The 25,301-nt window shown below is 41.1% G+C and overlaps 2 protein-coding genes across 5 annotated transcripts in view; both read left to right on the top strand.

The window, feature by feature from the left end:
- The window catches only part of EDARADD (EDAR associated via death domain), a 405,148-nt gene that overhangs the window by 448 nt on the left and 379,399 nt on the right, over positions 1–25,301 (top strand). The gene's annotated exons all lie outside the window — the stretch shown is intronic.
- GGPS1 (geranylgeranyl diphosphate synthase 1) lies at positions 228–24,029 on the top strand. Of its 3 annotated transcripts, none has more exons than XM_071549574.1 (4): positions 228–311; positions 6,322–6,414; positions 15,227–15,297; positions 18,984–24,029. In XM_071549574.1, exons 2-4 carry the CDS (start codon positions 6,348–6,350, stop codon positions 19,743–19,745), a joined length of 900 nt encoding a protein of 299 aa, XP_071405675.1. In that variant the 5' UTR covers positions 228–311; positions 6,322–6,347; the 3' UTR covers positions 19,746–24,029. The 3 variants fall into 3 exon arrangements, with proteins under 3 accessions (XP_071405675.1, XP_071405676.1, XP_071405677.1); XM_071549575.1 differs by lacking the exon at positions 228–311 and adding an exon at positions 606–958; XM_071549576.1 differs by lacking the exons at positions 228–311; positions 6,322–6,414; positions 15,227–15,297 and adding an exon at positions 18,227–18,605.

Consider the following 25,301-nt stretch of genomic DNA (forward strand, 5'->3'; position numbering starts at 1 on the left):
GGCTCATGGGGGACGCTGTTCCCGCGGCCACCCGCTCCATGCCCGGCGGGCGGCGCCGCGCCGCGCGGCAGACCACAACTCCCAGGGTGCCTCGCGCTCGGGGGAGGCGGGGCCCGCCGCCGAATCAAGGGAGCCGAGGGGGCGGGGCCGGCGCGTGCGCGGCGGGGCGCTCGGTGGCGCATTTTCCCCCCGGGAGGGGAAGGTGGCGCCCGGCGGGGCGGAAGGAAGGAAAGGGGCGGTGCTCCAGCCCCGGGCTCTGCTGCCGCCGCCGCCACTCCCGGAGCCGAGGCTGTGCGGGAGGAGGCGGCGAGGTGAGGTTGCCTGCCCCGAGAGCTGGCGGGGGGCGCTGGGGTCGGGGCGGGGAGGGTGGGAGGGAGGGAGCGAAGGGGGCGCCTCTCTCGGAGGGGCCGAGCCCAGCCCGGCTGCGGCGGGAGCGGGAGCCGTGGCCGCCCCGCCCCGCCCAGGAGGGGCTGGCAGACTGCCCGGCAAGGGGCCCGGCAAGGGGGGCCGCCGGTGGTGCTGGGCGGAGCGGCTGACGGAGCGCTCCGAGGCCGGGGCTGGGGCTGGGGCTGCGCCGGGCGGGCGGGCGGGCGAGCGGGCGACGCTTCCCCGTCCCCGCGGCCGAGACCGACAGCGCCGCGCAGAACACGGGGCGGCGGGCGGGGAGCCGCGTCCTCCGCACTCATGATCGCCGCTCCTAAAATGGCGCTGGAGAGCCGGGTCTGTCAGTGAGGCTCTGGAGGGGCTGCGCCTGGCGTGGGGAACTCCGAAGAGATTTAGCCTTGTTTCCTTCGCTCTCGCCGTGCCGTTCTGGGTGGGGAGTTGGCAGCCGCACAGGCAGCGCAGCAGCTTCGTGCTCTCGGTGAAACGGGAGCTCTCACCGCGGGGCGCTCCGGCAGCGGGCCCGGGTCAGCCCGCAGTCATCCCGCCCCTGCCTGCGGGGACCGGAGCCGCACAGGTATTGTCTGCCTTCTGCAGCGCTCCATTATACCTGGAAATCCCATTAAAATGGGAGCGCGATCCCAGTAGCGGTATATTCATGCCCTTTTGCCCATAGTGTTGAAATGCGGCCTTGGAAAGGTGCTTGTTTACTGAGCTGCAGCTTCGGGGAAAGTGCCTGACTGTCCTTCCACCTGTGGGAAGTTGCCCACCCTCAGGCTGGATGCGTGGTCGTGTTCAGTGTCAGCCTAGGAAGGGCTGTAAACAGAACTCTGCTAATTAGGATGAGAATGTGGACTAGTGTCCAGATTACTTTTGGTAGCTGCTCTGAAGCAATACATAGAAGAGCTGGTGAAGGGACTGGAGCACAAGTCCTATGGGGAGAGGCTGAGGGAGCTGGGGTTGTTTAGCCTGGAGAAGAGGAGGCTCAGAGGTGACCTCATCACTGTCTAGAACTACCTGAAGGGAAGTTCTAGCCAGGTGGGGGCTGATCTCTTCTTCCAGGCACTCAGCAATAGGACAAGGGGGCACGGGCTCAAGCTCTGCCAGGGGAAATTGAAGTTGGAGATCAGAGAAAAATTCTTTCCAGAGAGAGTAATCAGGCATTGGAATGGCCTGCCCAGAGAGGTGGTGGATTCACCATCCCTGGAGGTTTTTAAACTGAGCTTGGACGTGGCACTGAGTGCTACGATCTGGTAAATAGACTGGAGCTGGACCAAGGGTTGGACTTGATGATCTTGGAGGTCTTTTCCAACCCAATTGATTCTGTGATGGTCAACTACATTTTCTTCGTATTCCTTTTGAAATAGGCCTTCCCTCTCCTACCCCCAACCATGTAGTTCTGTGATGGATCTGATTTAAGAACTTTCTGGATGGTTCCTTTTGCAGTACAGCTCTGTGACTTTGGTGGTTGTCTTTTGCTTTCTATGTAACTCCAATGTGATTGGAGCCACTGAGATTATGATACATTTTAAAGTACCAACTGTGTATTTACCCTGGACTATTTCAGTGATTACGCTCCCCTAGTTGGGAGGGAGAAGGAGAATATTCTGCGGAATGGGATGGAAGGAATGGTGTGAGAAGCTATTTTGCAAAGTTCTAAAGGGAAGGTTTTTCTTGATGTGTAACCTAGAATTACTACTGCTTCTATCCTCTAGAAAGCTCCTAGACCCAGATCACAGCATCAAATACAGCTTTAGAATAGTTCCAAATTATGGATGCTCACCTCACCGTCTTGTTCTTGTGTCGTGTGTTTGTTTTCAAAGAGATCATTAGAGAGAAGGTTTGTCACAGTCCAAAAGACATTTGTGTAGGCTCTCTTGTGGTTGCATGGCTGTTCTGTGTGCTTATGTGAGGCTATTGAGAAGGAAGTGGAAGAATAAATTTGTCGTGCATATGAACTGAAATGGAAGAAGTCTGTGTGCTGGTTTAAAAGGCAAAATGTCCTAACTGCTTTAATCCTATGAATAAGCATACATGTAATCGATTCTTGCACTTTCACTGGCAAAAGGCTTTGTGTTCCCTTTCACTTATTGTTTAACTTTTGGCACTTTCACTTTTTTCGGGAGATGGGGATTGAGATCTGGTGTCTAAATGTCTTCACTGAGGAGTGTTTCTGCAACAGTGTAACTTCATAGCAGTTTGTTCAGTCACCTTGACGGAAGAACCTTAATATCAAAGAATTCTCAAACGTGTCATATGTAGTAACTTTGTGCAAAGATCAATAAGTCTTGTATCATGTTATTTTTGCTTACAGCCCTTTGTAACAAATTTTGTGTACATGTTTCTTTATGAAGTTTCCCTTTCTTTGAATACGTTTGCGGGAGGTTCTGCTTACTGTTCTTGTTTCAGTGGGTGTGTTAAGACATGTAGCTGTCTGATGAGTACAGGCTATTTTTCTTTCTCCTTGGCAGAGATTACCTAAAACTTCATTTCATGGTAGCATACCAATATGAAAAAGTTTAACTATAGTGATTGAAGGTAAGTTACCATCCACTCTTTGTTCATTAGAGCTCATTAAAAAAAAATCTTTGCACTTGTGGCAGAAGTGCTGGACTAACTCTCTGCTGATAAGCCATATTTCAGGTAGACTCCTTTTTTTTGTGCAGAAAGATACAAATATTTAGTGACTTCAGCTTGGCTGGGGATTCTGAATGTCATGGTGTCCTACAGACAGGCAAGAGACCTAATTCCTTGAGGGAGGAGGAAGTAGTTTAATGGGTACTTCTCAGCAAATGTTTTACAGGAGAGCCCTTCTAAGCCTAACATGTCTTCCCAGCCCAGCTGGGCAGCTAGACACCTAGTTCTGTCACCATCTGTGTGGGTTTTGACAAATAATAGTCACAGGGGTGTTGTTACTATCTATTTATATCCATCTCTACCAGATTCTTTCTGCTTAAAACATCTAGTGGTGGATTCTGATAATCTTTTAATTTTTGCTTCCTCACTGAAGTCCTTTGAGACTGACCTGTAAGGGTACAGTTTGACAGCTGACTCTCAGGGGCAGTGCTGATTAAAAGCACTTCCTGTCCCTTCGGTTACACCAACAAGCTGATTACAAAACAGGCAGTCAAGGGTGTTGAATCTGATTAAGTTACTTCATGGCCTGACTGCTCGTTGTGCTGGTACCCCATGGATGGAATGGAAAGGCTGTGCTGCTTAGAGGTGGCATCACTGCTTAAAAACCATGCAAAGGTGTCCCAAAAGGTGCAGACTTATGGGCATTTGTTTGGTGCCTGTGTTTGCTTCAGTAGCCTCTCTTGCCCCTGAAGCCCCAGTACATGTGATGAACATGTGCAGTGAGGCAAATAGAGGAGTTGATCCAAACCTAGGCTTGGAAGACAGTTGTTAATGCACATCAGCTCTCCAGGAATGGACTGCTACAGATGTGTATGGGTTTGGAGGGTGTGAATGGGAGTAGATAGAAACTGAGCTGTACTCAAAGGAAAAGGTCATGAATGTTGAGGAGTAGCACTTTGTCCAGGTAGCTTAAGAGGAAGTAGTGATCATGCTGATCTTTCTGAGCTTTTGCTGGGAAAATATTGCTGAATTATTTTAGGCAAGTGTGAAACATAGTTTCTGTTCACGTTAACCACTCCCCTTAATGTACCTATATTGAAGACCTGTCAGTTTCTGTGTCTAAATATCACTTTAAAATAATTATTTTCATGGATGCTTGTTCTGTTTTAATGCTAGCTACAACTGATTTCCATGCAGCTGTTTGCTCATTCCCCACCACTCCAGTGGGACAGGGAGGAAAGCGAGAAAAAAAGTCAAATAAAACCCATTGATTGAGATAACAATGGTTTAATAATTTCAGTGGGCTGTCCCGTGGTGTAAAGGAGAGCACTCTGGACTCTGAATCCCAAGGACCTGAGTTCGAGTCTCAGTGGGACTATCCCCTGGCAGTTCAATGCCTCCCTGCCATCCCATCTCATCACATCTCGGATGCTCAGCAGGGTCAGCCCCGGTTAGTACCGGGTGCTGTGACAGTCCCGAGGACTTCCCTGTCACTGTCCAAGCTCGCTTGGCCGTGGCAGATGGACCTCAGGACTTAAATGGTGGGGCCAGTTCTGTGCATGCTGTGCCTCACCTAAAAAATCCACTGCACAGGCTGGAAGGTCACGTGGGGAGAGCCCTTCCCAAATCTGCGTTCAGGAAGTCTGGCTGTACAATACAATACAATAATTTCAATAAAGTAAAATACAATAATAATAGGAATAAGAGAGAGAGAGGAATAAAGCATAAGGCAGACAAGTGATGTACAGTACAGTTGCTCACCACTGACTGACCAGTGCCCATCCCAAACCCTGGCAGCCATCACTGGCTCCTGGCCAGCTGCCCTCAGTTTATATACTTGGCCTGATGTTCTGTGGTATGGAATATCCCTCTGGCCAGCTTGGGTCAGCTGTTCTGGCCATGCTGCCTGCCAGCTTCTTGTGCACCTGCTGCCTGGCAGAGCATGGGAAGCTGGAAAGTCCTTCATATAGAGTGAGTACTACTTAGCAATAGCCAAAACATTAGTGTGTTATCAACAGTGTTCCCACACCGAGTCCAAAACGCAGCACTGTACCAGCTACTAGCAAGAAAATTTGCTCTTTTCTAGCCAACATCAGGAGGATAATTTGCATAACAATTCACTTGCTCCAGGGGAAGAAAAGTAAGTCCTTCACAGGATGCTAGCAAAGTGACAAATGATGCTGAAGTAGCATGAGACTTTGTGCTACTGCTGCAGATCCTGTCTTAAAATTACACAAGAAGAATTGTTTTGAGCTGCTGCATCTGCAGTGCAGCAAGGAAGGCTAGAGGTGAAAGGACAGAAAATCTGTTACAGAAAACAGTCTAAAAATGCAGGTAGAGATAAGTATGTGAATTGAAACTTAATCAATAGGAAGTTGTTAAACTACTCTGTAGGCTGTGGATCCTAAAAGATTTCTTCTAAGACTCTATTACATCTATAGCATGTGGGAAAGTGCTAAAGCTGTCTGTATGCTTAAATGATGGTAAGAGAAGTGTATGTTTCTGTTCTGGCTTCTAAGATAAGATTGAGAAAGTCTATCAGAAGACTGAAGCTGGTGTTCTGTAGCTTGCCTCGGTCTGAGGTGTATTTTCTGCTCTTATACATCTCTACTTTTATACGGGGAAAGCATTTAGAGAGGTCTAATATGAGGTTTTATATGTGTCTTTGTATGAGTTTTTATGTGTGGTTTTGTGTGAGCATCTTTAAATACTTGAAGTGGAGCTTCATTGTTGTGAGTAGTAATGTTTGAAATAGCTTATCAGCTAAACCCTTTAATCATAGAATCGATTGAGTTGGAAAAGACTTCCGAGATCATCAAGTCCAACCTTTGGTCCAACTCCAGTCCATTTACCAGATCATGGCACTCAGTGCCACGTCCAATCTCAGTTTAAAAATCTACAGGGATGGTGGATCCACCACCGTTCTGGGCAGCCCATTCCAATGCCTGATTAGTCTCTCTGGAAAGAATGTTTTTCTGATCTCCAACTTCAATTTCCCCTGGCAGAGCTTGAGCCTGTGCCCCCTTGTCCTATTGATGACTATCTGGGAAAAGAGACCAACCCCCACCTGGCTAGAACTTCCCTTCAAGTAGTACATAGAAAAGAGTAAACAAAGTCATGGGGTTGATTTAAACTATTCATAAGTAATTAAAGAAAACTGTAATCAGTACATATGTGTTTCCTATCTAAATGACATCTGAAAACTGTTTATATACTGAAGGTACCATTAACTGAAGGTGTTGTGTGCAAAATTGGAATATTTGTACCTAACCTGGAAGTCAGCTGACTTTTTAATTATATGCATCTATTGTTTACTTCCCTAAATTTTGATCTAAATCATGTTAATAATGCTTTCTTTGACAGTGAAGTATCTCTTAGGAAATAAAGAAATGGATGGGATGGATGAAACATCTAAAAGAATCCTAGAGCCGTACCAGTATTTACTTCAACTACCAGGCGAGTTTCTTTGTATTGTGTTGGTTGCAAATATCAAAATTGGTTTTATAGCAACTTTTGTCTTGGGAAATATAAGCCAAGGAGTTTATCCATTCTTGATTTGTGGATTTAAGAGTAACAAAAGGTAATACTTTTCAGTATTTGTTCTTTTCTTCCTTCCTTCTGTAGAACCACCCTTTTTGGTGAGATTGGTACAATAGCTCTTGAGTCTGTTTGTAGTGTAAATAGTATTTCAGTTACTCTGTTTTTCCATTCAGAGTAGCTGATTTGCTAGCTTTAACAACTGATAAGAGCAAGTACTGAAGACTTGATTCTGTTCTTAAACTCAGGCCTGATAATGTTTTGTTTTTATCTGCTTCATGTACTGAACTCAGTGGGTTGTGGGTTTTGTTTGGGAGTTTTTGTTTGAGGTTTTGGTGGGGGGAATTCTTTGGGGGTTTTTTTATTTCTTTGTTTTAGGGTTTTTTGATTGTTGGTGTGTTTTTTGGGTTTTTTTTGTATTAGCTTGTTTCTCTTGTGTAATTTATTCTCCCTGATATGTGTAGAGCCAGATTTTATGGCAAATTTCAGCTGCCCATGGATTGCTTCACTTGTCAGAGGTTCAACCATGTGAAGTATCAGGTTACTGGCAATACATTCACATGAAATTTTTAGTCTTGAACAGCACCTACGTGGCAGAATCCAGGAGGCAGTTTGACAGCAAACTACTGTATGGATATGCCTTGGAAGTCTCTGACTAAACAGTCAGATTGTTTGCTGTGACTTTTACTTGTATGCCTAAAGTGTAAGGAAGACCATACAAGCTATCAAAGTGACTAACTTTGTAAAGATAGTGGCAGAAAAACTTTATTTTTAGGACTATTGCATTAGGACATGGTTGCCTTCTGTGCAGCCTATATTGCGTGCTGGTGGAATTAAGGAAGATACAAAATATGCGTAAATATGAAGGAAAATAATCCTAATCAAAGTTATATTTGACCAGAGTAGAAGACCTTCTGCCTAGACAAGTAGCATTATAAATCACAGGCATGCTACTAATTGGCTCTTGCACATCTGCACTAACATCTGTATATCAGCAGGGTGGGCGCTGTGGGTCCTAATTCATTACACCTGTGTATAATGAAATTCATTATTAATCTCTACAAATATCCAGGATTTTCTTGCTTACATTAGTGATTTCATTTGACTTGGCAGTTAGCACTAAGTTAAAAACTGAGAAAATGAAAGAATTTGGCAGCTGCATGCCTTTTTAAAGCCAGAAAATTCACTTCCTCACGTGTATTCCTTTTCCTTATGTTGAACTTGGTGATGGTCTTTCTAGAGAACTACCTTGAGAATGCATCTGGTATTCCAGAGAGCTTTCTAAGACCTGATCCTGAAGAAATTTACTTTCCTCCAACACCATCTTTAAGTGTACTTTTTGTTTGGTTAGATTATCTCATTAACCAAGGTATGTTGTAGCACCTCTGCATATTTAGCTGCTAATATTTTTTAAAGCTATTGTAGGTACCAAGAAAAAAGGCTTTGCTTCCTAGTAGGAAATGTACAACAGGCACAAAGTGCCCAAGGCAGCTTCTTTAGACAAAAGTGATTGACTAGCAGCTCTTCAGTTAATTTTCACCTTAAATGGTACATCTAGGATATACATTTTACCTTCCCACCTTGAGTCCTGTGGCTATTTTGTGAATTCAACCCTGATAACTATATTGGTGGCTTATGTAATATTACACTTGCTGACAGTGCAGGTGTTTTATATCCTGTCCTGCTAAAGAATCATAAATCTGATAGTCCACTTTACCATGTTGTCTACTTGGCAATTTAGTTGGTTTTGGAGAAGGTGAGAGACAAGATACATTTCTCTCTGTTTAGTAATGGAGGTGTGACTCAAAAGGGAATACTTCTCTTAAATGAGGCAGATGAAAGTGACACCTGTGGAAAGCAGCTTTTGTTGAGTAACAGGTGCAGCAGTGAGGGTTCACAATCATGTGGCTGGGTGTTTACTGGTTTTGAAACACTAGTATTGCCTCAGATCAGCTGTGCCAAGTACAAATCGAACGGAGCCAGTTACTTGGGTGAACCTTGGAGTCGGTATCAGCACCAATACTTGAGAAGCGGGGCGAAAAATGGGCATATAAGTGCTGTTCATAACTAGGGTGGTGCCCAAATGATGCCCTGAGCTAATCTAACAAGCTCTTACTGAAAGAGACAGTTTCATTCTATCCTCAGTGCTTCTGGCAGTACTCCTGCTGCTTGATTTGTGCCAGTTCTCAGCTTGCTAATCAAATTATTAGGTAGTACCAATCACTTAATCTGTTAAAAACTTGCTTGGTTAATCTCTTGTCGTGTTAGTGAGCTGACACAAGGACAGGGACAAGGAGCTGTTTCTGTGTGGGATCAGTTTGAGCTCTGAGGGGCTTTGGCAAAAAGCTTGGCTGAGTGTCAAATATACTCTTCCAGCCCTGCAGTAGTCCAGTTGCTTATCTTGTAAGACTAGTTAAACAAACTCTCCAAGCACTTCAGTAACCTATGATTGAATGGATTTAGATACATATCTAACTTTGTTTACATGAAGAGGGTTTGTGTAACAGCATTAAGGTTGGGAGGAGGGGAGGGAAGGTGCTTGCTAGTGTTGTCTATAGTGTAAGAGCCCAATTTTTTTTAATTGTGAAGGATTAACCCCTCAATACAAGGAGTTGATTACTCTGCTTCCCAGTACTGAAATAAGACTTTTAATGGTAACAGTTTAGGGACCGTATGTAAAGTAAGCTTGTATATTTTCTTCCAACAGCACTAGGATGGGGAAGCTACTCTGCTTAAGGTGTATACTATGTTGCTATTTTAACTGCTAGTATGGTAATTAATGTTTATTCCTTCGTTAGCAGACATTATTGCTAGGGAGAAGAATATATGTTCTGAAACAGTAACTTTTCTTATAAAATCTCATTGTAGGAAAACATTGCCATCCCGATTTTTAGCAATAGTCTACTTAATCTGGTATTCTGTCATTTAGTCTCATAAAGTTACAGAATTGACTTTCACAAATTCCATTGTGGTTTGTTTCAAAAGTGGCCTGATTCAGGCACATGGTGAATCTTTTATTTCTGACTGTCTGAGTTAACAGCAGTAGCTGTTTGTGAAGCACTAAGGAGTATATGGAATTTCCATTGCTGTAAAACCGATACAGTCAACAGCTTGCTGTTGAAAGGGGTAGATTCTGATCCCTTTCATGACTGTGCATCTTCCCTTTCATATCCCTCTGGTCTTGGCTGCAGTCTTTCCTGGGCTTGTTCAGCAAGCTAAACATCAAGACTGGCTTTTGTTGTTCAGCCTTTTCTGCTGGGTTGTTGAACTTGACCAGCTTGGTGAAGTAGTTATGCACCACAGGGCATGATCCCTACCACTGGCACAGCTACACCTGGCACCTCAGAGGCCTCAGCTTGGGCCAAGCCCTGATGGAGGCTGCAGCTCTCTAGATTCTGAGCTGCAGGGGTGCCTGGGGACACCCACTGGCCAGAAGCGGGTGATATCACTGCCCCTAAAAGGTGTGTAGTGCTGGAAAAAGTGTGTCACCAAGCAGAGGAGCAGCAGAAGGAGGTCAGCAGGCTTGTACAGCATCAGAAATAACAAAAATTACAAGACACTGCAGATTCAAGAGTCTGAAACCTCCAGATAAATTGAAGAAGAGGCAGGAATAGTCTGTGTATATCATGTTGGGAGATGTATACACCCACAGTGGTGAAGGCTGGGAACTGATGGCTTCTGGCACCAGGAGAAGGATTCCTGTTCCTTGAGCAGATGTGCAGCTGCCAGATTGTTTCAGTACACTAAAAGAAGACACATGGCTGGAAGCTCTGTGTAGATCTAAATGATTCAATGGTTTTATACAACTAAGCATCACCTGGGGCAGCAGCAAGTGATAGTAGTGGAGACACTGACTCTTGCAAGGGATGGAGACTTCCACGTCTGAGTGTGTTAAGGAGGTTTGCTGTTTCTTCAGCTGTTACTCAATACAAACTTTGCACAGGTACACCACTTTCACATGCCTAGTTTGAGTCACACAGAGTTTGGATCACACCTCCATTACTGCTGTTTCTGGATCTTAGGGAAGGACTGCCAAGGTGTATTTCACCTTTAAAATTACTTAACCTTGCAGCTCTTTTACTTGAGCATTAGTGGGTATAGCCAAGGGAGTGCCTTAAGCTTATCAAGCAAGACTGTGTGGCTTTCGAAATGAGGGTCAAGAACACAGGAAGCAGGGTGGTGTTTCTCTGTGATCTTCAACCTCCTTTCTCTCACCATCAAGAGGAATAAACAGATACTGCCTGTCAACAGCTAGTTAGTTGCACAGCTCATAGTGTTTAGCAGAGTTTTGAATCTCATGGCCTTGAGATTCCCTTTGTAGAGCAAGGACTGCCATGAGAAGATCGCATCCACCTATCCAAGTCAGGTCACAAGTGTCTTTGCTAACAGACTGAGCAATGTGGCGAGAAGGGGCTAAAGAAGAAATGACAGTAGAAGAAAATGACTACACACAGTCAAGTAAGGAATTAGTGAAGTTGTGAACAAAGGGTACAGGCTGATGTGAGCAAGATACATCTTGTAATCTCAGAGCTGAAAGCAGATCATCCCAGCACTCCAACAAGTATGAACAGAACAACATGGTAGGGGAAGCTCTCACTTTTTCTGGAATCTGCAGGATTGGATGCCTCTCTGAAGTGCCTCACACAAATGCATATGTTATTGGGAATAAACAGGAGTTAGAGGCTGGCATGCAGTTACAGGGTGGTAGTTTTATTGGAGTGTCCGATCTGTGATAACTCACACAGCTAGAGTACTGCAGTAGATAGATGTGGACTGCAAGGGGTGGGAGTTGTCTTTTATGTGAAAAAGCAGCTGAATTGCATGAAGTTCTACTGTCTGATGAGCCTATTAAGAGTTTGAGTTAAGATCAGAGGACAGATTGATGGGGTGACACTATAATGAGTCTTTACTGTAGACTCCCTGAGCAGGAAGAAGCAGAAGAAACCTTCAGACAACTGCAAGGTGCTTCATATTTACAGGCCCTGATTCTTATGAGAGACTTCAGTTACCTCACTGGTAGAGAAAGCAACACAGCAGGACACAGGCAATCCAGGAGGTTTCTGGAATGCATTGATGACCTCTTGCTACCACAGGTGATCAGGAAGCTGATGAAAGAAGGCATTGTACTGGACTTCACACTTAGAAACAAGGAAGAATTGGTTAGGACATGAAGGCTGGAGGCAACTTTAGCTGCAGTGACCGTGAGGTACTGGCATTCAGGATTGTCAGAAGGAACAAGGCAAAGTCAGGATCACAACACTTCACTGGTTAACCCTATTTTGAAGAGGGAAGTTAAGATGGAGAATTCTGTCAGTGACCTTACTCTGTCACAAATGGCTGCCTAGGTTAAAAGTGTTCATGCCTGCTCTCTTTTGTCTTCCTGCATCTTGCTTATGCTACTTGTGTTCTTGTAGCTTCTTGAGGAGGTCTGCTTGGAGACTTCATTCATTTAGTTTTAATCCATCAGAGGATGCAACTAAATGTGCAAGTGTACAATAAAGCTGAGGTAATACAGTGGTTTGCTTCCTTCAGAAGGGCAGTGCCCCCTTTCTCTGGTCCTCAGCATCTGCTGCTCGCCCTGTACCGACTCTGGCAGATCCACTGCATAAGCTGACTCAGTGCATAAAGCTGGCAGAACGCTAGCATAGCAAAAAGGAGAGTTCTCTGCTGGACTAATGAGTTGAACTAGCTTAGTGAGGCTCTAATGGGGGCTAGGTTAATAGTCCCTCTGCTCTTTCCCATTCTGTTCTAGCCCTTTCATGTACTTTCTTTGTAAATGGGGTGCTGCCTTAAGGGCATAATTTATTGTTACTTTAATGCAACAAGAGTGAAGAAATACTAACCAAGAGCCTGTCCACAGCTGGAGGTCTGGAGTTTGGGTCTTCCCTGTCTCAAGAACAATTGTGTATAGAGAGACTAAGTTGACTGACTTTTTTTCCAGATGAGAAGCATCTCATCTGAAGAGGTAGAGGGAATGTCCTCAGTACACCTTTAATCTAACTTGATATTTGCTTTAAGGATAAAGCTTTAACATTCTTATCTGTAGAAGGAATTTCGTCAGAATGAATCTCTTGCTTTCTGACTTTTTTTTTCCCCTCACCTTTTCCACTCAGCATGACATAGGAGAAAACCTTTACATAGTTGCTGTTTGATGTGGGTAATACTGGGTAATAATCTTAGGCAGATTAAACCAAATGGATCCAGCATAGCTTCAATAAAAGCTAAGTGCAGTGATGTCTATTATTACAGCTCTATACAGTAGGTGGAATGTCTAATTTTGGATTTTAGACCTCTGTTCTTCAATTTTACAATAGCCTGCTTAGAATAATTAACAGAGCAGGGACATGTGACAGTGAAGAAACTAGATAATTCTGGCAGTGCTCATTTGTGTTTTATCCCAGTCTCCCTGTATTGTTGTCTGCTCTAGTGTGGGGAGAGGAGAGGTGTGGCAAGGAATGGACTCTTCCGCATCTACTCTTTAGAGACCTGTATTAGAGACGTTTGGTCTTTTGCCATCACAGCATGGCTGCAGGCATAAAATATGCATACAGAAAATTGCTGTACTATGACATAGAACAGGAAAGATTGACTTTAGAACAAGAAGAAATGGCATTTATCCTTCAGAAGACAAGCAAATCTGCACCTGTAAAAGGAAAGATTAACTGCTTCACTATACAGATAGTGTTTTCAACTTGAGTAGTCAGTGTCTAGGAAGTCTGGCTAGTCAAGGTGCACAAGTCTAACACTTCAAATGCTGTCTGTACTAAGGAACTGAAGTGGCTAAATACTTTCTCATGTTACTAATCCATTTAGATGGTGTACTAGTAGTCAAGTTCCTCTTGATGAAATAATGCTTGTTGCTGAACATCCAGCATTCTGTAAGCATATTTCCTCGGAAACACATTCAGAAAAACAGAATTAGCTGCCTAATGTATAAAAAAGTAGGTATTGTCTGTATCAGTGTAATTTAGAAGTGTATAAACAGCTGTAGATAAGCTGTACTTCCTTAATGTGATATTATCTCCGAGTGGGTTTCTTTATGAATGTAGTGAAATATTTGTTAGTACTTAACTGGCAAACCACACAGTTTGGCAGATGTTTGTATCAGTTTTTCTCAAGGAGAGACAAAACAATCTCTCCCTTCTGTAGAAAGCCCGTTAGTGTTTAAGTGTTTAAAACAGCACAGAAAACAAAAATGGAGAAAACAAGCCAAGGACTGTATGTCCAGGTAAGAATGCTCTTTCACACAGGACAGACAGAACCAGAGGACAAAGCTGTTGGCAGGTGGAAAGGATGATTTTGTTAATCTCTTCTAGAGAAACCAAAAGATAGTGGTGATGGGAAGCAGTGGAACTTACTGAGAACTGAGACAAAAAACTGCAGACCTCTGATCCAGGGAGGAAGGTTATCACCCTTGCTGTACAACCTAGCCCACAAAGCTATTGCCTATCTGGTGGAGACATAATTAGAAGATGAAAAATTCTCATTCCAGTTTCTTCAGGGAATATCACTGCAGAATTTAACCATTTTTATTACTCTGTTCTGTATATGCTGGTCACACAGCAGTAGAAAAGTTCTTAGGGAGAGATTCAAATGTTGACATTTCTTCAGTGCCATAGGCAAAATGGAATTATCAACAGGAGGACTAATATTGCAGAATCGTTATGTCTCAGTAGACCTTGAGACAAGTAATATGGAGCCCTCTACTTATGATGCCCTGCTTTGAAGTTTATTTAAAGCTTTTTCCAAAGGCCTTCTTTATGAGCTACATATGCAGAGCTGTTTTTCTAAAACTGTCTTTAAGTTATTTGAAGATCTTATAGATAGCTGAGCTTCTCAGAGTTCAGAGCAGAGTTGTCTCAGTGTGGGTAAGGGATGACTTAATTTCACATTGAACATCAGTAGACATTGAAAAAATACTTGTACCTGAATACTAGCCAATTATTAAAGAATACTGATATCAGTAATTTATAGGCATAGAGGTTAACTTCTCTTGAAATTAACTCTGTCATGTAAATTGTATCTGGGTTGAATAGTACTGCTTATTTTAACACTAAAATTTAACATTTGATCTTGTCTTTCATTCTTGTGAAGCAAGGTGACTGCCTGGCTCCAACAAAATAGGTTCAACCAAAGCAGACCAAATCCTAGGATTTGTGGCAGATTTCTTGGGTATAAGATAACTATCTGAATTCTTGGAAAGTTCATTTCTGTTTGGAATATTCTGTTTAGATTTTTGTTTAGAGTTATTTAGTAAGTATATGAAACGTCACTTTGCTGTTTTAGAAGTTTTCAGTAGCAAGTGCAGAATACTACAGTAGAAAGAACTAAAAGTTGAGAGAAATACACAATCAACAGATACCCATAGTTTCACTAATAATGAATCATAATTGAAGTGTTTTACTCGTGAAATGAACATGCCTTGCAAACTAGGGCTTATTTCCAGAAGTAGCAAGCTGGTCTGTACAGGTTACCAGCATACTCAGGATCCCTTACTAAGTAAACTGTCAAAGCTAAATATAGTAATCTGTAAATATGTGCTTTGCATATTACTGTGAAATGTTTAAAATTGAAACTGCTGCTAATTGATGTTTATACAATGAGGAAACAAAGGATGCACTGACATATTTTCCACTTTTGGTTCATGACACTGATCAGTTTTCTTAATCAGGTCTCAAATCAGCTCTAGCTGTTGCTATTTTCATAAATACCTGTAATATTTTTATTGTAGGTAAGCAAGTGAGAACCAAGCTGTCACAGGCCTTTAACCATTGGCTGAATGTTCCAGAAGATAAAATACAGGTACTGGCTAATTATTTTTAAAAGGTTGTTATCTTTCTTCCAAGATTACTGATAATGGATGATTCTCATATGTAGCATAAATTAATCAGAAATTGCACTAATTTCTGAATGTAAAGTAAACTTTCAGGTAAACTACTTCAGTGCAAAGCTTTTACTGTTATGCAACACTAAGGAAATTACTTCTGTCTTGTAGAATATTACTTCTTTCCAAGTGTGTTCAACCTTTTTGAAGTTGTAGATAAGCAGCTATCACTGTTACCCACTTAACATAACTCAGTTATTGAGTTTTTAATGACTTAGGAAAGAAACTAGACAGTTACCTTGTAAACTACACAAATGTAGTGATTGAAAATGAAATCTTGATATTTGGATACAAGAATATCAAAGACAGCAGTTAAATCACCTTTACAACGCTACAACTGTGACTGGTATATCATACAGATTACAGTCCTTACTCTCTGATGAGAAGCATTATACAAGGAATTCTTGTTCCCTTTTGCTTTGGAGAAATTGTGCAAGGTGCATGGCTGTGTATTTAACACTGTGGCTTGTCAAATGAAAATGATCCGCTTTCTTAGGTTAGACTGCAGTTTGGCTAAACTGCATCTAGAGAATGCAAAATATTCTGTGTCCAAGATGATATAAGGAATGAAAATAATCAGTTGTGGGTATTGACACTTAACCTCATTGGTCCCTTGGTAATTTCATTAATGGTGGAGGAAAGTACCTTTAGAATTTGTGAAGGAGTCATTGTTAGGGTGGCTTGAGTGACACTTCATAACCCTCAAGTAGCAAAGTGGTTTAAGTGGCCGCATTCATAATCTAGTAATTTTTCAACCTGCCTATTTAACTCTTCAGTCATATTTATTCTGTCTTTCAGCTACAACTCAGCCTTTGTGCTCAGATACATACCCAAATAAAAGATATTATATAGCAACCTGTGTATTGTATGTGTGAGTTTAGTGTAATATCATAGATTAGAATTCAAATTGGAAGGAGCATCTGGAAGTTATTTTGAACAACCCTCTTCTTAAAGCAGAGCTCTCTCTGTATCTCCTTGAGGCTTCTGGGAGCCTTGTTCAGTTTGAAAATCTGACAGAGGACTTTCTGCAGGTTGCCAGGGTGTGTCTTCTCATGCTAAACCCCTTCCATTATAACAAACCCTTCTGTTCAACTAGGATTTTTTATGTTGCAGTTTGACTATTGCCTCTTCCCCTTTCGGGGAGCACCCATGACAGTGTGGTCCATTTTTGCTTAGTGCTATAGTGAACTAAAGCTGCAGTGTGTCTGTATGAACAGGAGTTACCTGTTCTGTCAGTTTAAACTGATGCTCATGTAACTGTTACTGAAAGCTTGGACCACTTGTTTGAATTATCTTTATGAAGAAAAGCAGTGCTTTAATGTTTCCTTTACTACTTAAGTTGTTTGTGGTAGAACTTAGTATTTTTATTCTTCAGGGTCTTTGAGGACAAACCCCAGGCCCTGTCATCTTTTAATCTGTATCCTGACACAGTTATTACAGCCTTTGTGCATTCTTGTACTAACTTTAATAACTAAGGATGGTTGAGGTCTGGAGGACCACCTCTGGTCATCTTTTTGGCATCTCTCATAATCTTCTTAAGATGTCCCCTCTGTCTAACAGCCTGATTCCCTTCCAGCTACTTGTATTTTTTTTTAATTAAAAATCTGAATTCTGGCACTCATTCTGAGACCTTTTTTTACCTTAGATTATTTGCCTTTATGTAGTTTATTCAGATGATAGAGTTGAGACTACTGTTCCTTGGCAGTTGATTTTACAGTTAACTGCCACTGATTTACTTTTTTCCCCAGCCAAGTGGTCTCTTCACCCCCACCACTTACTGAATTTCTCTTACACATCTGGTGCAGCACTGAGAGACTTTAGCTTGTTGCATTAGAGAACACTGGGTTTGTCAGGTGAACTTTCTCCTAAGAAATGGCACTGTATGGGGTCAAGCAAATTTTAAAGCTATTGCGGATAAGGAGTTAGAAAAACTCTGTGTTGAACTGATAGTGCAACAGGTGCTGATTAGATAGTTCAGGTTGTAAGAAAACATAACACTGTCTACAGGGTCTTCAACTTTCATTATGAAGAGCAGTCTTCATTTTCTTGGGCTGCTTCCTGGTGTTGTATAAAATAAGCTTTTTCTGCTATCTGAACTATTTCACACCTGAACTATTCCTTAGTTTCACCTTTGAAGCATTTTTGACACTGTCTTAAGTTCACCATAAAACTTGGTCCAAACTGTTTCCATTAAACCTTGACTGTATAGAAGCTGCAAGGGGTCATGAAACTGATAGTGATATGGAATAGGTTAGCAAGAGAAATGCTGGAATAGGCTTATCCAAGGAATTCACAGAACGCAAGGAAAGTATCCTCATAGTCCAGAGAATGAGGTAATGGACCAAAAGATACTCAAACAAATAGGTATATGAAGTTGCTTTCATTTCAAGTCAATGAACAACAGCATGTCTTTACAGGTCTAAGCAGGGCTTACTTCTTGCTGGTAGGTGAGTCATGAGCACTTAAGTAGGTTGTTCTTGCAGTCATATCTTGGAAAAGCAATTAAATTCCTGAGTCTTGGGTTTTAATCTTTGGAACAATAATCACAGAACATCAGGTGGGAGTCCTTATTATTTTGTCCTACAGCACCCACCAAACAGGACCATACTAAGTACTTGCTGCTATTTTATGGAGGCCTTAGCAGGTTTTTTGATGAGTGTTGACTGAATTCAATGTTTGTAGCTAGCAAGTGTAATTGGTTCATTAGCTTTAAAATCATATCTTAATCAGATGTGTTTTGCAGTGAGTTTATACAGTATGCAGTTTTAAATGCATAAATTTATTTCCATTTAAGCAGGTGCTGAATATACCTGTTGCTTGCATAGCAGCTGTGCAATAAAAGCAATGGATAGTGTTAAGACTTCATTTTGTGTTTAGTTGTTAATGTTCACTTCTAGTCCAATGCCGTCAGCTGCAAACCTGATGTTCTGAACAGTTTATTGCGCACCTCAGGTGGTGAATGATAGTTGGCCTACTTTGTAACAAGTACTAAGGGTGTAGGAAGCTGCCCAAAAGAAACTGTAGCTGTTGCCTTTCTGCCAAGAATTTTCCACTTGATGTTTCAGGGAGGATAGTCTGTCCTTTAAGGCCTCAGTACTGAAGATAACCACTCAAAGTGTGGGAAAAGAAAGTTGAACTCTCCCTGCTTATCAAAACAAGGTTTATGAGATGAATGTGATAATGGATGATACTCTCTCTCTCATGAACTGACTTGGGGAGATTTCAGGTTAGTGAATCAAACATTTCAAAACACTTTATTTTCTTTTCCCCTAATCATGTTTTCAGTAACAGACTCCCAGGCAGTGGCTGTTTTAGAACTAGCAACAATGAAGAGAAGCACGCGGGTGGAAACACTTCAGGGAATAAGTTAACTTTATCTGAAAACATTACACAAAAGACAGACCACATGATCCAGCACTTGCAGCAGACTGTCTGATGAAGACAATCATAAATCTGTACTATTACTAAAAGCAAGTGGTCTAAAGGGGAACCTCAGTGACAAAGAATATAATTCTTCAAAGCAGTACCCATTTTAACAAAGGTCTTGCAAAACTGGGAATGAAATTACGGTGTCAGACTTAACAATTTTCTCTTCTTGTAATAGGTTATCATTGAAGTGACAGAGATGTTGCACAATGCAAGTCTACTTGTGGATGATATTGAAGATAACTCAAAGCTACGACGCGGCTTTCCAGTGGCACACAGTATCTATGGAATTCCATCTGTAATCAACTGTGCTAATTATGTGTATTTTCTTGGCTTAGAGAAGGTTTTAACTCTTGATCATCCAGATGCTGTTAAAGTTTTTACCCGTCAACTTTTGGAACTCCATAAAGGTCAAGGCCTGGATATTTACTGGAGGGATACTTACACCTGTCCTACGGAGGCTGAATATAAAGCCATGGTACTGCAAAAGACAGGTGGGCTCTTCGGATTAGCTGTAGGCCTCATGCAGCTGTTCTCAAATTACAAAAAAGACTTAAAGCCACTTCTTAACACACTTGGTCTCTTCTTCCAAATAAGAGATGACTATGCCAACTTGCACTCCAAAGAATATAGTGAGAACAAGAGTTTTTGTGAAGACTTAACTGAGGGCAAGTTCTCATTCCCAACCATTCATGCAATTTGGTCAAGACCTGAAAGTACTCAGGTGCAAAACATTCTGCGTCAAAGAACAGAGAATATAGATATAAAAAAATACTGTGTGCATTACCTTGAAAATGTTGGTTCCTTTGAGTACACTCGGAATACATTGAAAGAGCTTGAATCGGAAGCCTATAAACAAATTGAATCCCTAGGGGGAAACCCTGAGCTTGTAGCACTAGTTGAACAGCTGAGCAAAATGTTCAAAGAAACTGAAAATTAAAAATTTAACTTCTGGGTTTGGATGAAAATTCTTTTTTAAAATGGAAATATAACCAGACTGAGAGCTGAGATAATCAGTCCCATGCAAAACTTTCTCCTGTAGCCACGTTACAGAAATTGGTATTAAAAACAATTTGTCACTAAGTATTGTAATATATATCCTATTATTTTTATTCTAAAGTTTTAACTGTAACTGCTTACAGTTGCCTTTGTTAAATAGATTTACTACAACTGAAACAAGTTTTAAATCTAAATGTGGTTGTGTTTACACAATCACAGGCATTATTTCATACCTGAAACTCTTGTGTCCTAACCAGGCTGTGGTAGGTTTCTGGTTGAAATTCTGTGTTAAATTATGTTGACCTGTGTGTATTGTGCATTTTCAAGCAATGCTCTGGTAAACCAAAATCTATGTTCAACAAAAAAAGATACTTGCAACCACAATGCACATAAAAATGTTGTGTGAGGCTTCTGAGTTGAACTTGTGAAGATCAGATAGATCAGCTTACTAAGTTAACTCTAAGGTGAATATCCTATCCAGTTTCTGGGGCTATTTTCAGGGGAATGTGAATTATGGAAGATAGCATTTTATATGCAAATAAGACATTTTGAGTCTGAAATTGTGACTTTGTAAAGATTTTGAAGTACACCAGAGAAAAGATTCCGTCACATCAGCAAAGTGAAAATTTGCTGCTGATTCAAGCTCTGCAATGAATAGTTTTGATCATACGGTTTTAGATTTTGAAATTTTGTCTCAAACATTTTGCAGCCAGGAATCTCTGCATTAGAACCCATACGTGTAACTGTGAATAGCAACATAGTAAGTTACCACTAGAAGTGGAAAAGGCTTCATATCTGTTAATTTTAGTACACCAGAATTGGTGTAGGTCTCTAATCTCTGCCCCTAAGTGAGAAACTTCAACATTTTATTCATAATTCATATTTAATTCCTGTTTGAATTGCTGTCTTGAGGCATGTTATAGATCTCTCCAAAGAAACAAGATCTATAACTTTTTGCTAAAACAAAGTACAGTATCTTGTTCTACAATACTGCATCAGGTTTGTTAATTGCTTAAATAGAGCTTTAAAATTATAGATAAACCAAAATAGAACTGAGACTGAGAATAAGACTGAGTGGAAGAACTGATAAGTGACAAAACACTCTGCTCATTTATCTACATGTGAATAAATACATATAAAGAAAAAAGTGAACAAAATGTAAGTAGGGATGTTTGGTTTTTTTCATGGCTGGACTGGCTTTAATCAGGTTCAGTTCCCTTAGTATTCATAGCTATATAAAGCTTTGATTTGAGGTACGAAGATAATGGTTTGGATCAAAGGTAGGAGTGGTGCTGTAAGGTGTGGTGTTGGCTCAAGCATCCCATGAATTGGCCAGAGGTCCTTGGCTTCGAACAGCAAAAGGGTAGTTCTATGCAGGTGTTCATTTGCTGTACCTGGAAAGCAGGAAGAGCCATGATCTCAACCCACTGAGGAAACTAACTGAAGAAGGTTGCTGTTACATCTTCCCTGGGCAGCCTCAATATTCTCTTGAAAGTGATCAAACCTTACAAAATCCAGGATGACTGCTTGCAGTCAGAGATATTATGTAGTTATGGATGATAGCATATCCCTTTCATCTGCATGCTGGGGAGGAATCTTTGTCTGATTAGACACAGAATAATAGCCTTTTCACTGAATGGACCTGGTTCTCAAGACTGAATAGCTTCAAGTTGGTGAAAGGTGTCTTTAATGTTAATGAAAGAGAATTGTAATTCCTTTTTCATAACTTACAGTGCTTAGTAAGCCTGTAAAATTTTAATGTGTTATGGGAAAATACTCTCTGCAGCAAATTACATTTATTTTGTGCCATGTGTTGGGAGTTTCTAAGCACTGTTGCAGCTGATGCTGAATAGGGGAGAGCACTGAAAAGGCTATTGTTGTCAGGAGAATCTCCTAGTCTTACTGTGAAAGGTATCCTTGTGCCTATTCGGATATTGTAACTGCTACACAATGCAAAGTGCACTTAGTGCCATTTCATGTCTGCTTAGTTGCCCCATGTAAACAATTCTGAGCAATCAAACTTTCATAATGAGGTAGCTTTTGTTATTTTTTGTATGAAACTTCTTTATTACCTGAGAATTCTGCTACATCGTTGCTCCTTTGGTTCATTCTAGCAATTCATACCAGCATTTATTCTAATACCATACCTTGTAAAGTGTGCCTTCATTAACATAAAGTGTGTTTTCCAGATGTTTCCCAGATGCAGGCCATTTAAAAAACAAATGGCTAAGAAGGGAAAAGATGGTCCAGCTTTCTTTTCCCAAAGTACAAGAAACAATACAGCTCTGTCTTACTCTTCTGCCTTCAAGGCTTTTGATACCAGTATTCAGAGCATACCCTTAAGGTATATCTGACAAGGCCCAGAAGCAGAGCATTTTGGTTGGGATAAACAGAATTGTGAGGATTTTTCTTGATGTATGCAGGAGCTGGAAGAGGGTAGGATATTTCCCCTTCATCTATTAATGTGGTAGAACATCTTTAAGTATTAAATGTCAGTAGTGATGATGTTGCTCAGTCAAAAAAAATTTTATTTGGTGCCATAAGATTGTGCATTCTCATCAATATTCTCCACAGGTTCAGGCTCCTGAGCTTAAGCAGTGTTAGGAAAATCACTTCCTTAAAGTAGCATGGGAGTTCTTGTGGCTGCAGAATTAGTTTAGTTGTGCAAGTACCACTAGTGAGTGCCACTGTTGCTATGCCTCCCACAACACAGGAAGTAGGATTTTTTCCTGATCTTCACAAGACATACGTTACTGTGGAGTGGAAATCTGAGCTGCAAGTGGAGATGCCCATGGGAAAACAAAGGGGATGCTGGTTTCAATGTCAATCCCTTTGAGCCAGAGTTCTTCCCCTTATTATCTTCCTACCACTGCCAACAAGCACTACTTTGGTGAGGTTATCAGTGCATGTCTTGGGGGTGCATATAAAGAGAAAGGCAAATATTCATCAGTCTGCAGCATTTCCCCCTACCCCTAAGTCTGTTTTATTGTGTCCTTGCTTGGATGTCAGTTAAGGCTGTCACCTGTCTTCGAGTAGCCAACCATTGGAGGGGACACCTGTCTTTGCTTCTTCAAAGGCTGATGATAATATCCCTATCAATTGTGATGAAAATTGCATAATTTCAAGACCTTCCTGAGAAGAGAGCTTGTCTTTCTCCGCCCTGAACTCAGGCTGTGGTACTTACTAATAGTGACTTTGTATCAGCCAATTGTTGATACAAACAGCCTAAAATGGTAATGCAGGGGAAAGAAACTTGCCATTTCTCCATGTTTCAACTTTATGGTATATACTTCTGCTAACTTGTCTCAATGTACTATGGATTTTTCCTATAATAACGGCCTCTTTCCTCGGTTACTGTAAAACCTTGAGATTTGTGGGTTTGAACTTTAATATGTCTTTACGACTGAACTGGGCCAGGCTTTTATTCATGTGCAAGAGGGATATGGGCATTTGTTGCCCTTCTTTGTCCTGTCTTAATTTTACATTTCAGGTTTGATGCTTACTATGTTCTTTGTATTATTTGCTCAGTACTTTCACTGTAATTCTTCTTTCTCTGCTAATACCACAGCACACAAAATACCATCCAACTTGGTTTTGATCCTGGACAAACAAAAATGGTCTTGCTCTGCTTTTGAAATACTAAATCTTGGTTCATCACACTCCTTTACAAAAGTAATCCAGGATTTTCTACAGCCTTGAAATGCCTGAAACTTTTTTTTCCAGGAAGGTTAAAGTCTGTAACATATTATATTGCCATAAACTATTTTTGTACCATGTAGCTTGAGCTGCTTTCCCTCTCATGTTTGCTTTTGAGACCTATTTTGCATTGTTGGTAATGCCTGTTAGGTCTTTTTATGAAATAACTTAAATCACTAGCCCTGGGGAAGAGAAGTTAATTTTTGTCTGGGTTAATGAATTATCCTACTCAGCAAGAGCCTGATGAATGTCAGTTCTGGCAGGTGGACAGAGGCCAGGGAAAGGATTTGAGAGAATAAGAAAACCCATTTTGGGCTCCTAAGGCTGCCTTGTGTGATTTCATATTGTTTTACAGCATTTACTTGACTTTGTTAGGAAAAGAAAAAGGATGTGAGTGCATTCTTTGAGCTTCCTTTCTTGCTTTCCAAATACACTGTGAGAGATATTCAAGAAAAAAATTATTTATTGATATTTATTTTATTTGAATATATTATCTAAAGGTTTTGATTAAAGGTACAGATTAAACACATTGTTTCATTACTGCATTTTTCTTTCTCTTGACAATTTTTTTGTTCATGCAGTCCAGGAAACATAATTTGCCATGTGCCTACTTGACTCAATTGCCACCTCACATTAACATCCTTCCTGAATAACTTTTACCACAGCTGAGCATCAATGTTCATCTTTTCTATGGCTTTTTTTAAAAAAAATTACTTTAGAAGGCACCTTGTGAGATGTGCCTAGAAATAATCCATGATTCATTAACTCCATTCAAGCATATTATCTGCAAAACTTACAATAAAGATGCAGGATAAACCACATTAAGTTTGATAGTATTCACAGAATCATAGAATCAATTGTGTTGGAAAAGACCTCCAAGATCATCAAGTCCAACCCTTGGTCCAACTCCAGTCCCTTTCCCAGATCATGGCACTCAGTGCCACATCCAATCTCAAGTTTAAAAACCTCCAGGGATGGTGAATCCACCACCTCTCTGGGCAGCCCATTCCAATGCCTGATTATTCTCTCTGGAAAGAATTTTTTTCTGATATCCAACTTAAATTTCCTCTTGTCTGTACCCTGTGAAACAAGTAAGTTCTTAATAATCTCATTCAAAAGGTATTTACTGATCATCTTGGGTTAGTACAGCATAGAGAACCATGGGAAGTACCCCAAGAATGTCTTCCAGGGAAAGCACTACAAAACCCGATGTGAATTTGTGTGGAAGACTAACTGATGAGCAGGAAAATCATAGATGGTTTTCTGCTTTTGAACTCCATGAAAATGCTCTCCACTCTGGTATGTGAATTATATGCTGACAGGAAGGAGTTGCAGCATCTCTTGACCACAGTAGGTAATTGTCATTCTCTTCATAATGTTTCAGTTGCTATTTCTAGAGCATACAGTGTAAGGTTAATCAGTAATTACTGAAGTCTGTAAAAAAGGAAAAATTACAAATGCATACATTTTGTTTATGTGTTTTGAAATAGATAACAACTGGTCTGCTCTCTTGCAGTCTGCTGTGTTACTCTGCAGGGAACTACTGGTGGTTGAGGAAGGCATAACTTTTCACTGACTGAAGTTATTAAAACCAGGCTGATACCAAACATGTGTGAATAAATTGGAGGGAGCAAAAAGTGTTTGCAAGGAAAAAACATAAAGTTCTTTAAAAATAGAAATTCTGATCATTGCAGGGTTAGTACATGAACCATGGAACTAACTCCAACAGATTTTCTATGGCATTAATGAAGGACCTGTAGCTTTCTTCTTTTTGAAGGTGAGATGGAATGTACAGGTCAAA

This window comes from Pithys albifrons, chromosome 2 (assembly GCF_047495875.1).
Source record: "Pithys albifrons albifrons isolate INPA30051 chromosome 2, PitAlb_v1, whole genome shotgun sequence".
Classification (NCBI taxonomy): Eukaryota; Metazoa; Chordata; class Aves; order Passeriformes; family Thamnophilidae; genus Pithys; species Pithys albifrons.

Bases quoted from the DNA above. Each gene is read 5' to 3' on its own strand.
- GGPS1 (XM_071549574.1), top strand. From the start codon at position 6,348: ATGGATGGGATGGATGAAACATCTAAAAGAATCCTAGAGCCGTACCAG. The intron at 6,415-15,226 runs GCGAGTTTCTTT...TTTTTATTGTAG, and splicing joins GTATTTACTTCAACTACCAG to GTAAGCAAGTGAGAACCAAG. The intron at 15,298-18,983 runs GTACTGGCTAAT...TTCTTGTAATAG, and splicing joins TTCCAGAAGATAAAATACAG to GTTATCATTGAAGTGACAGA.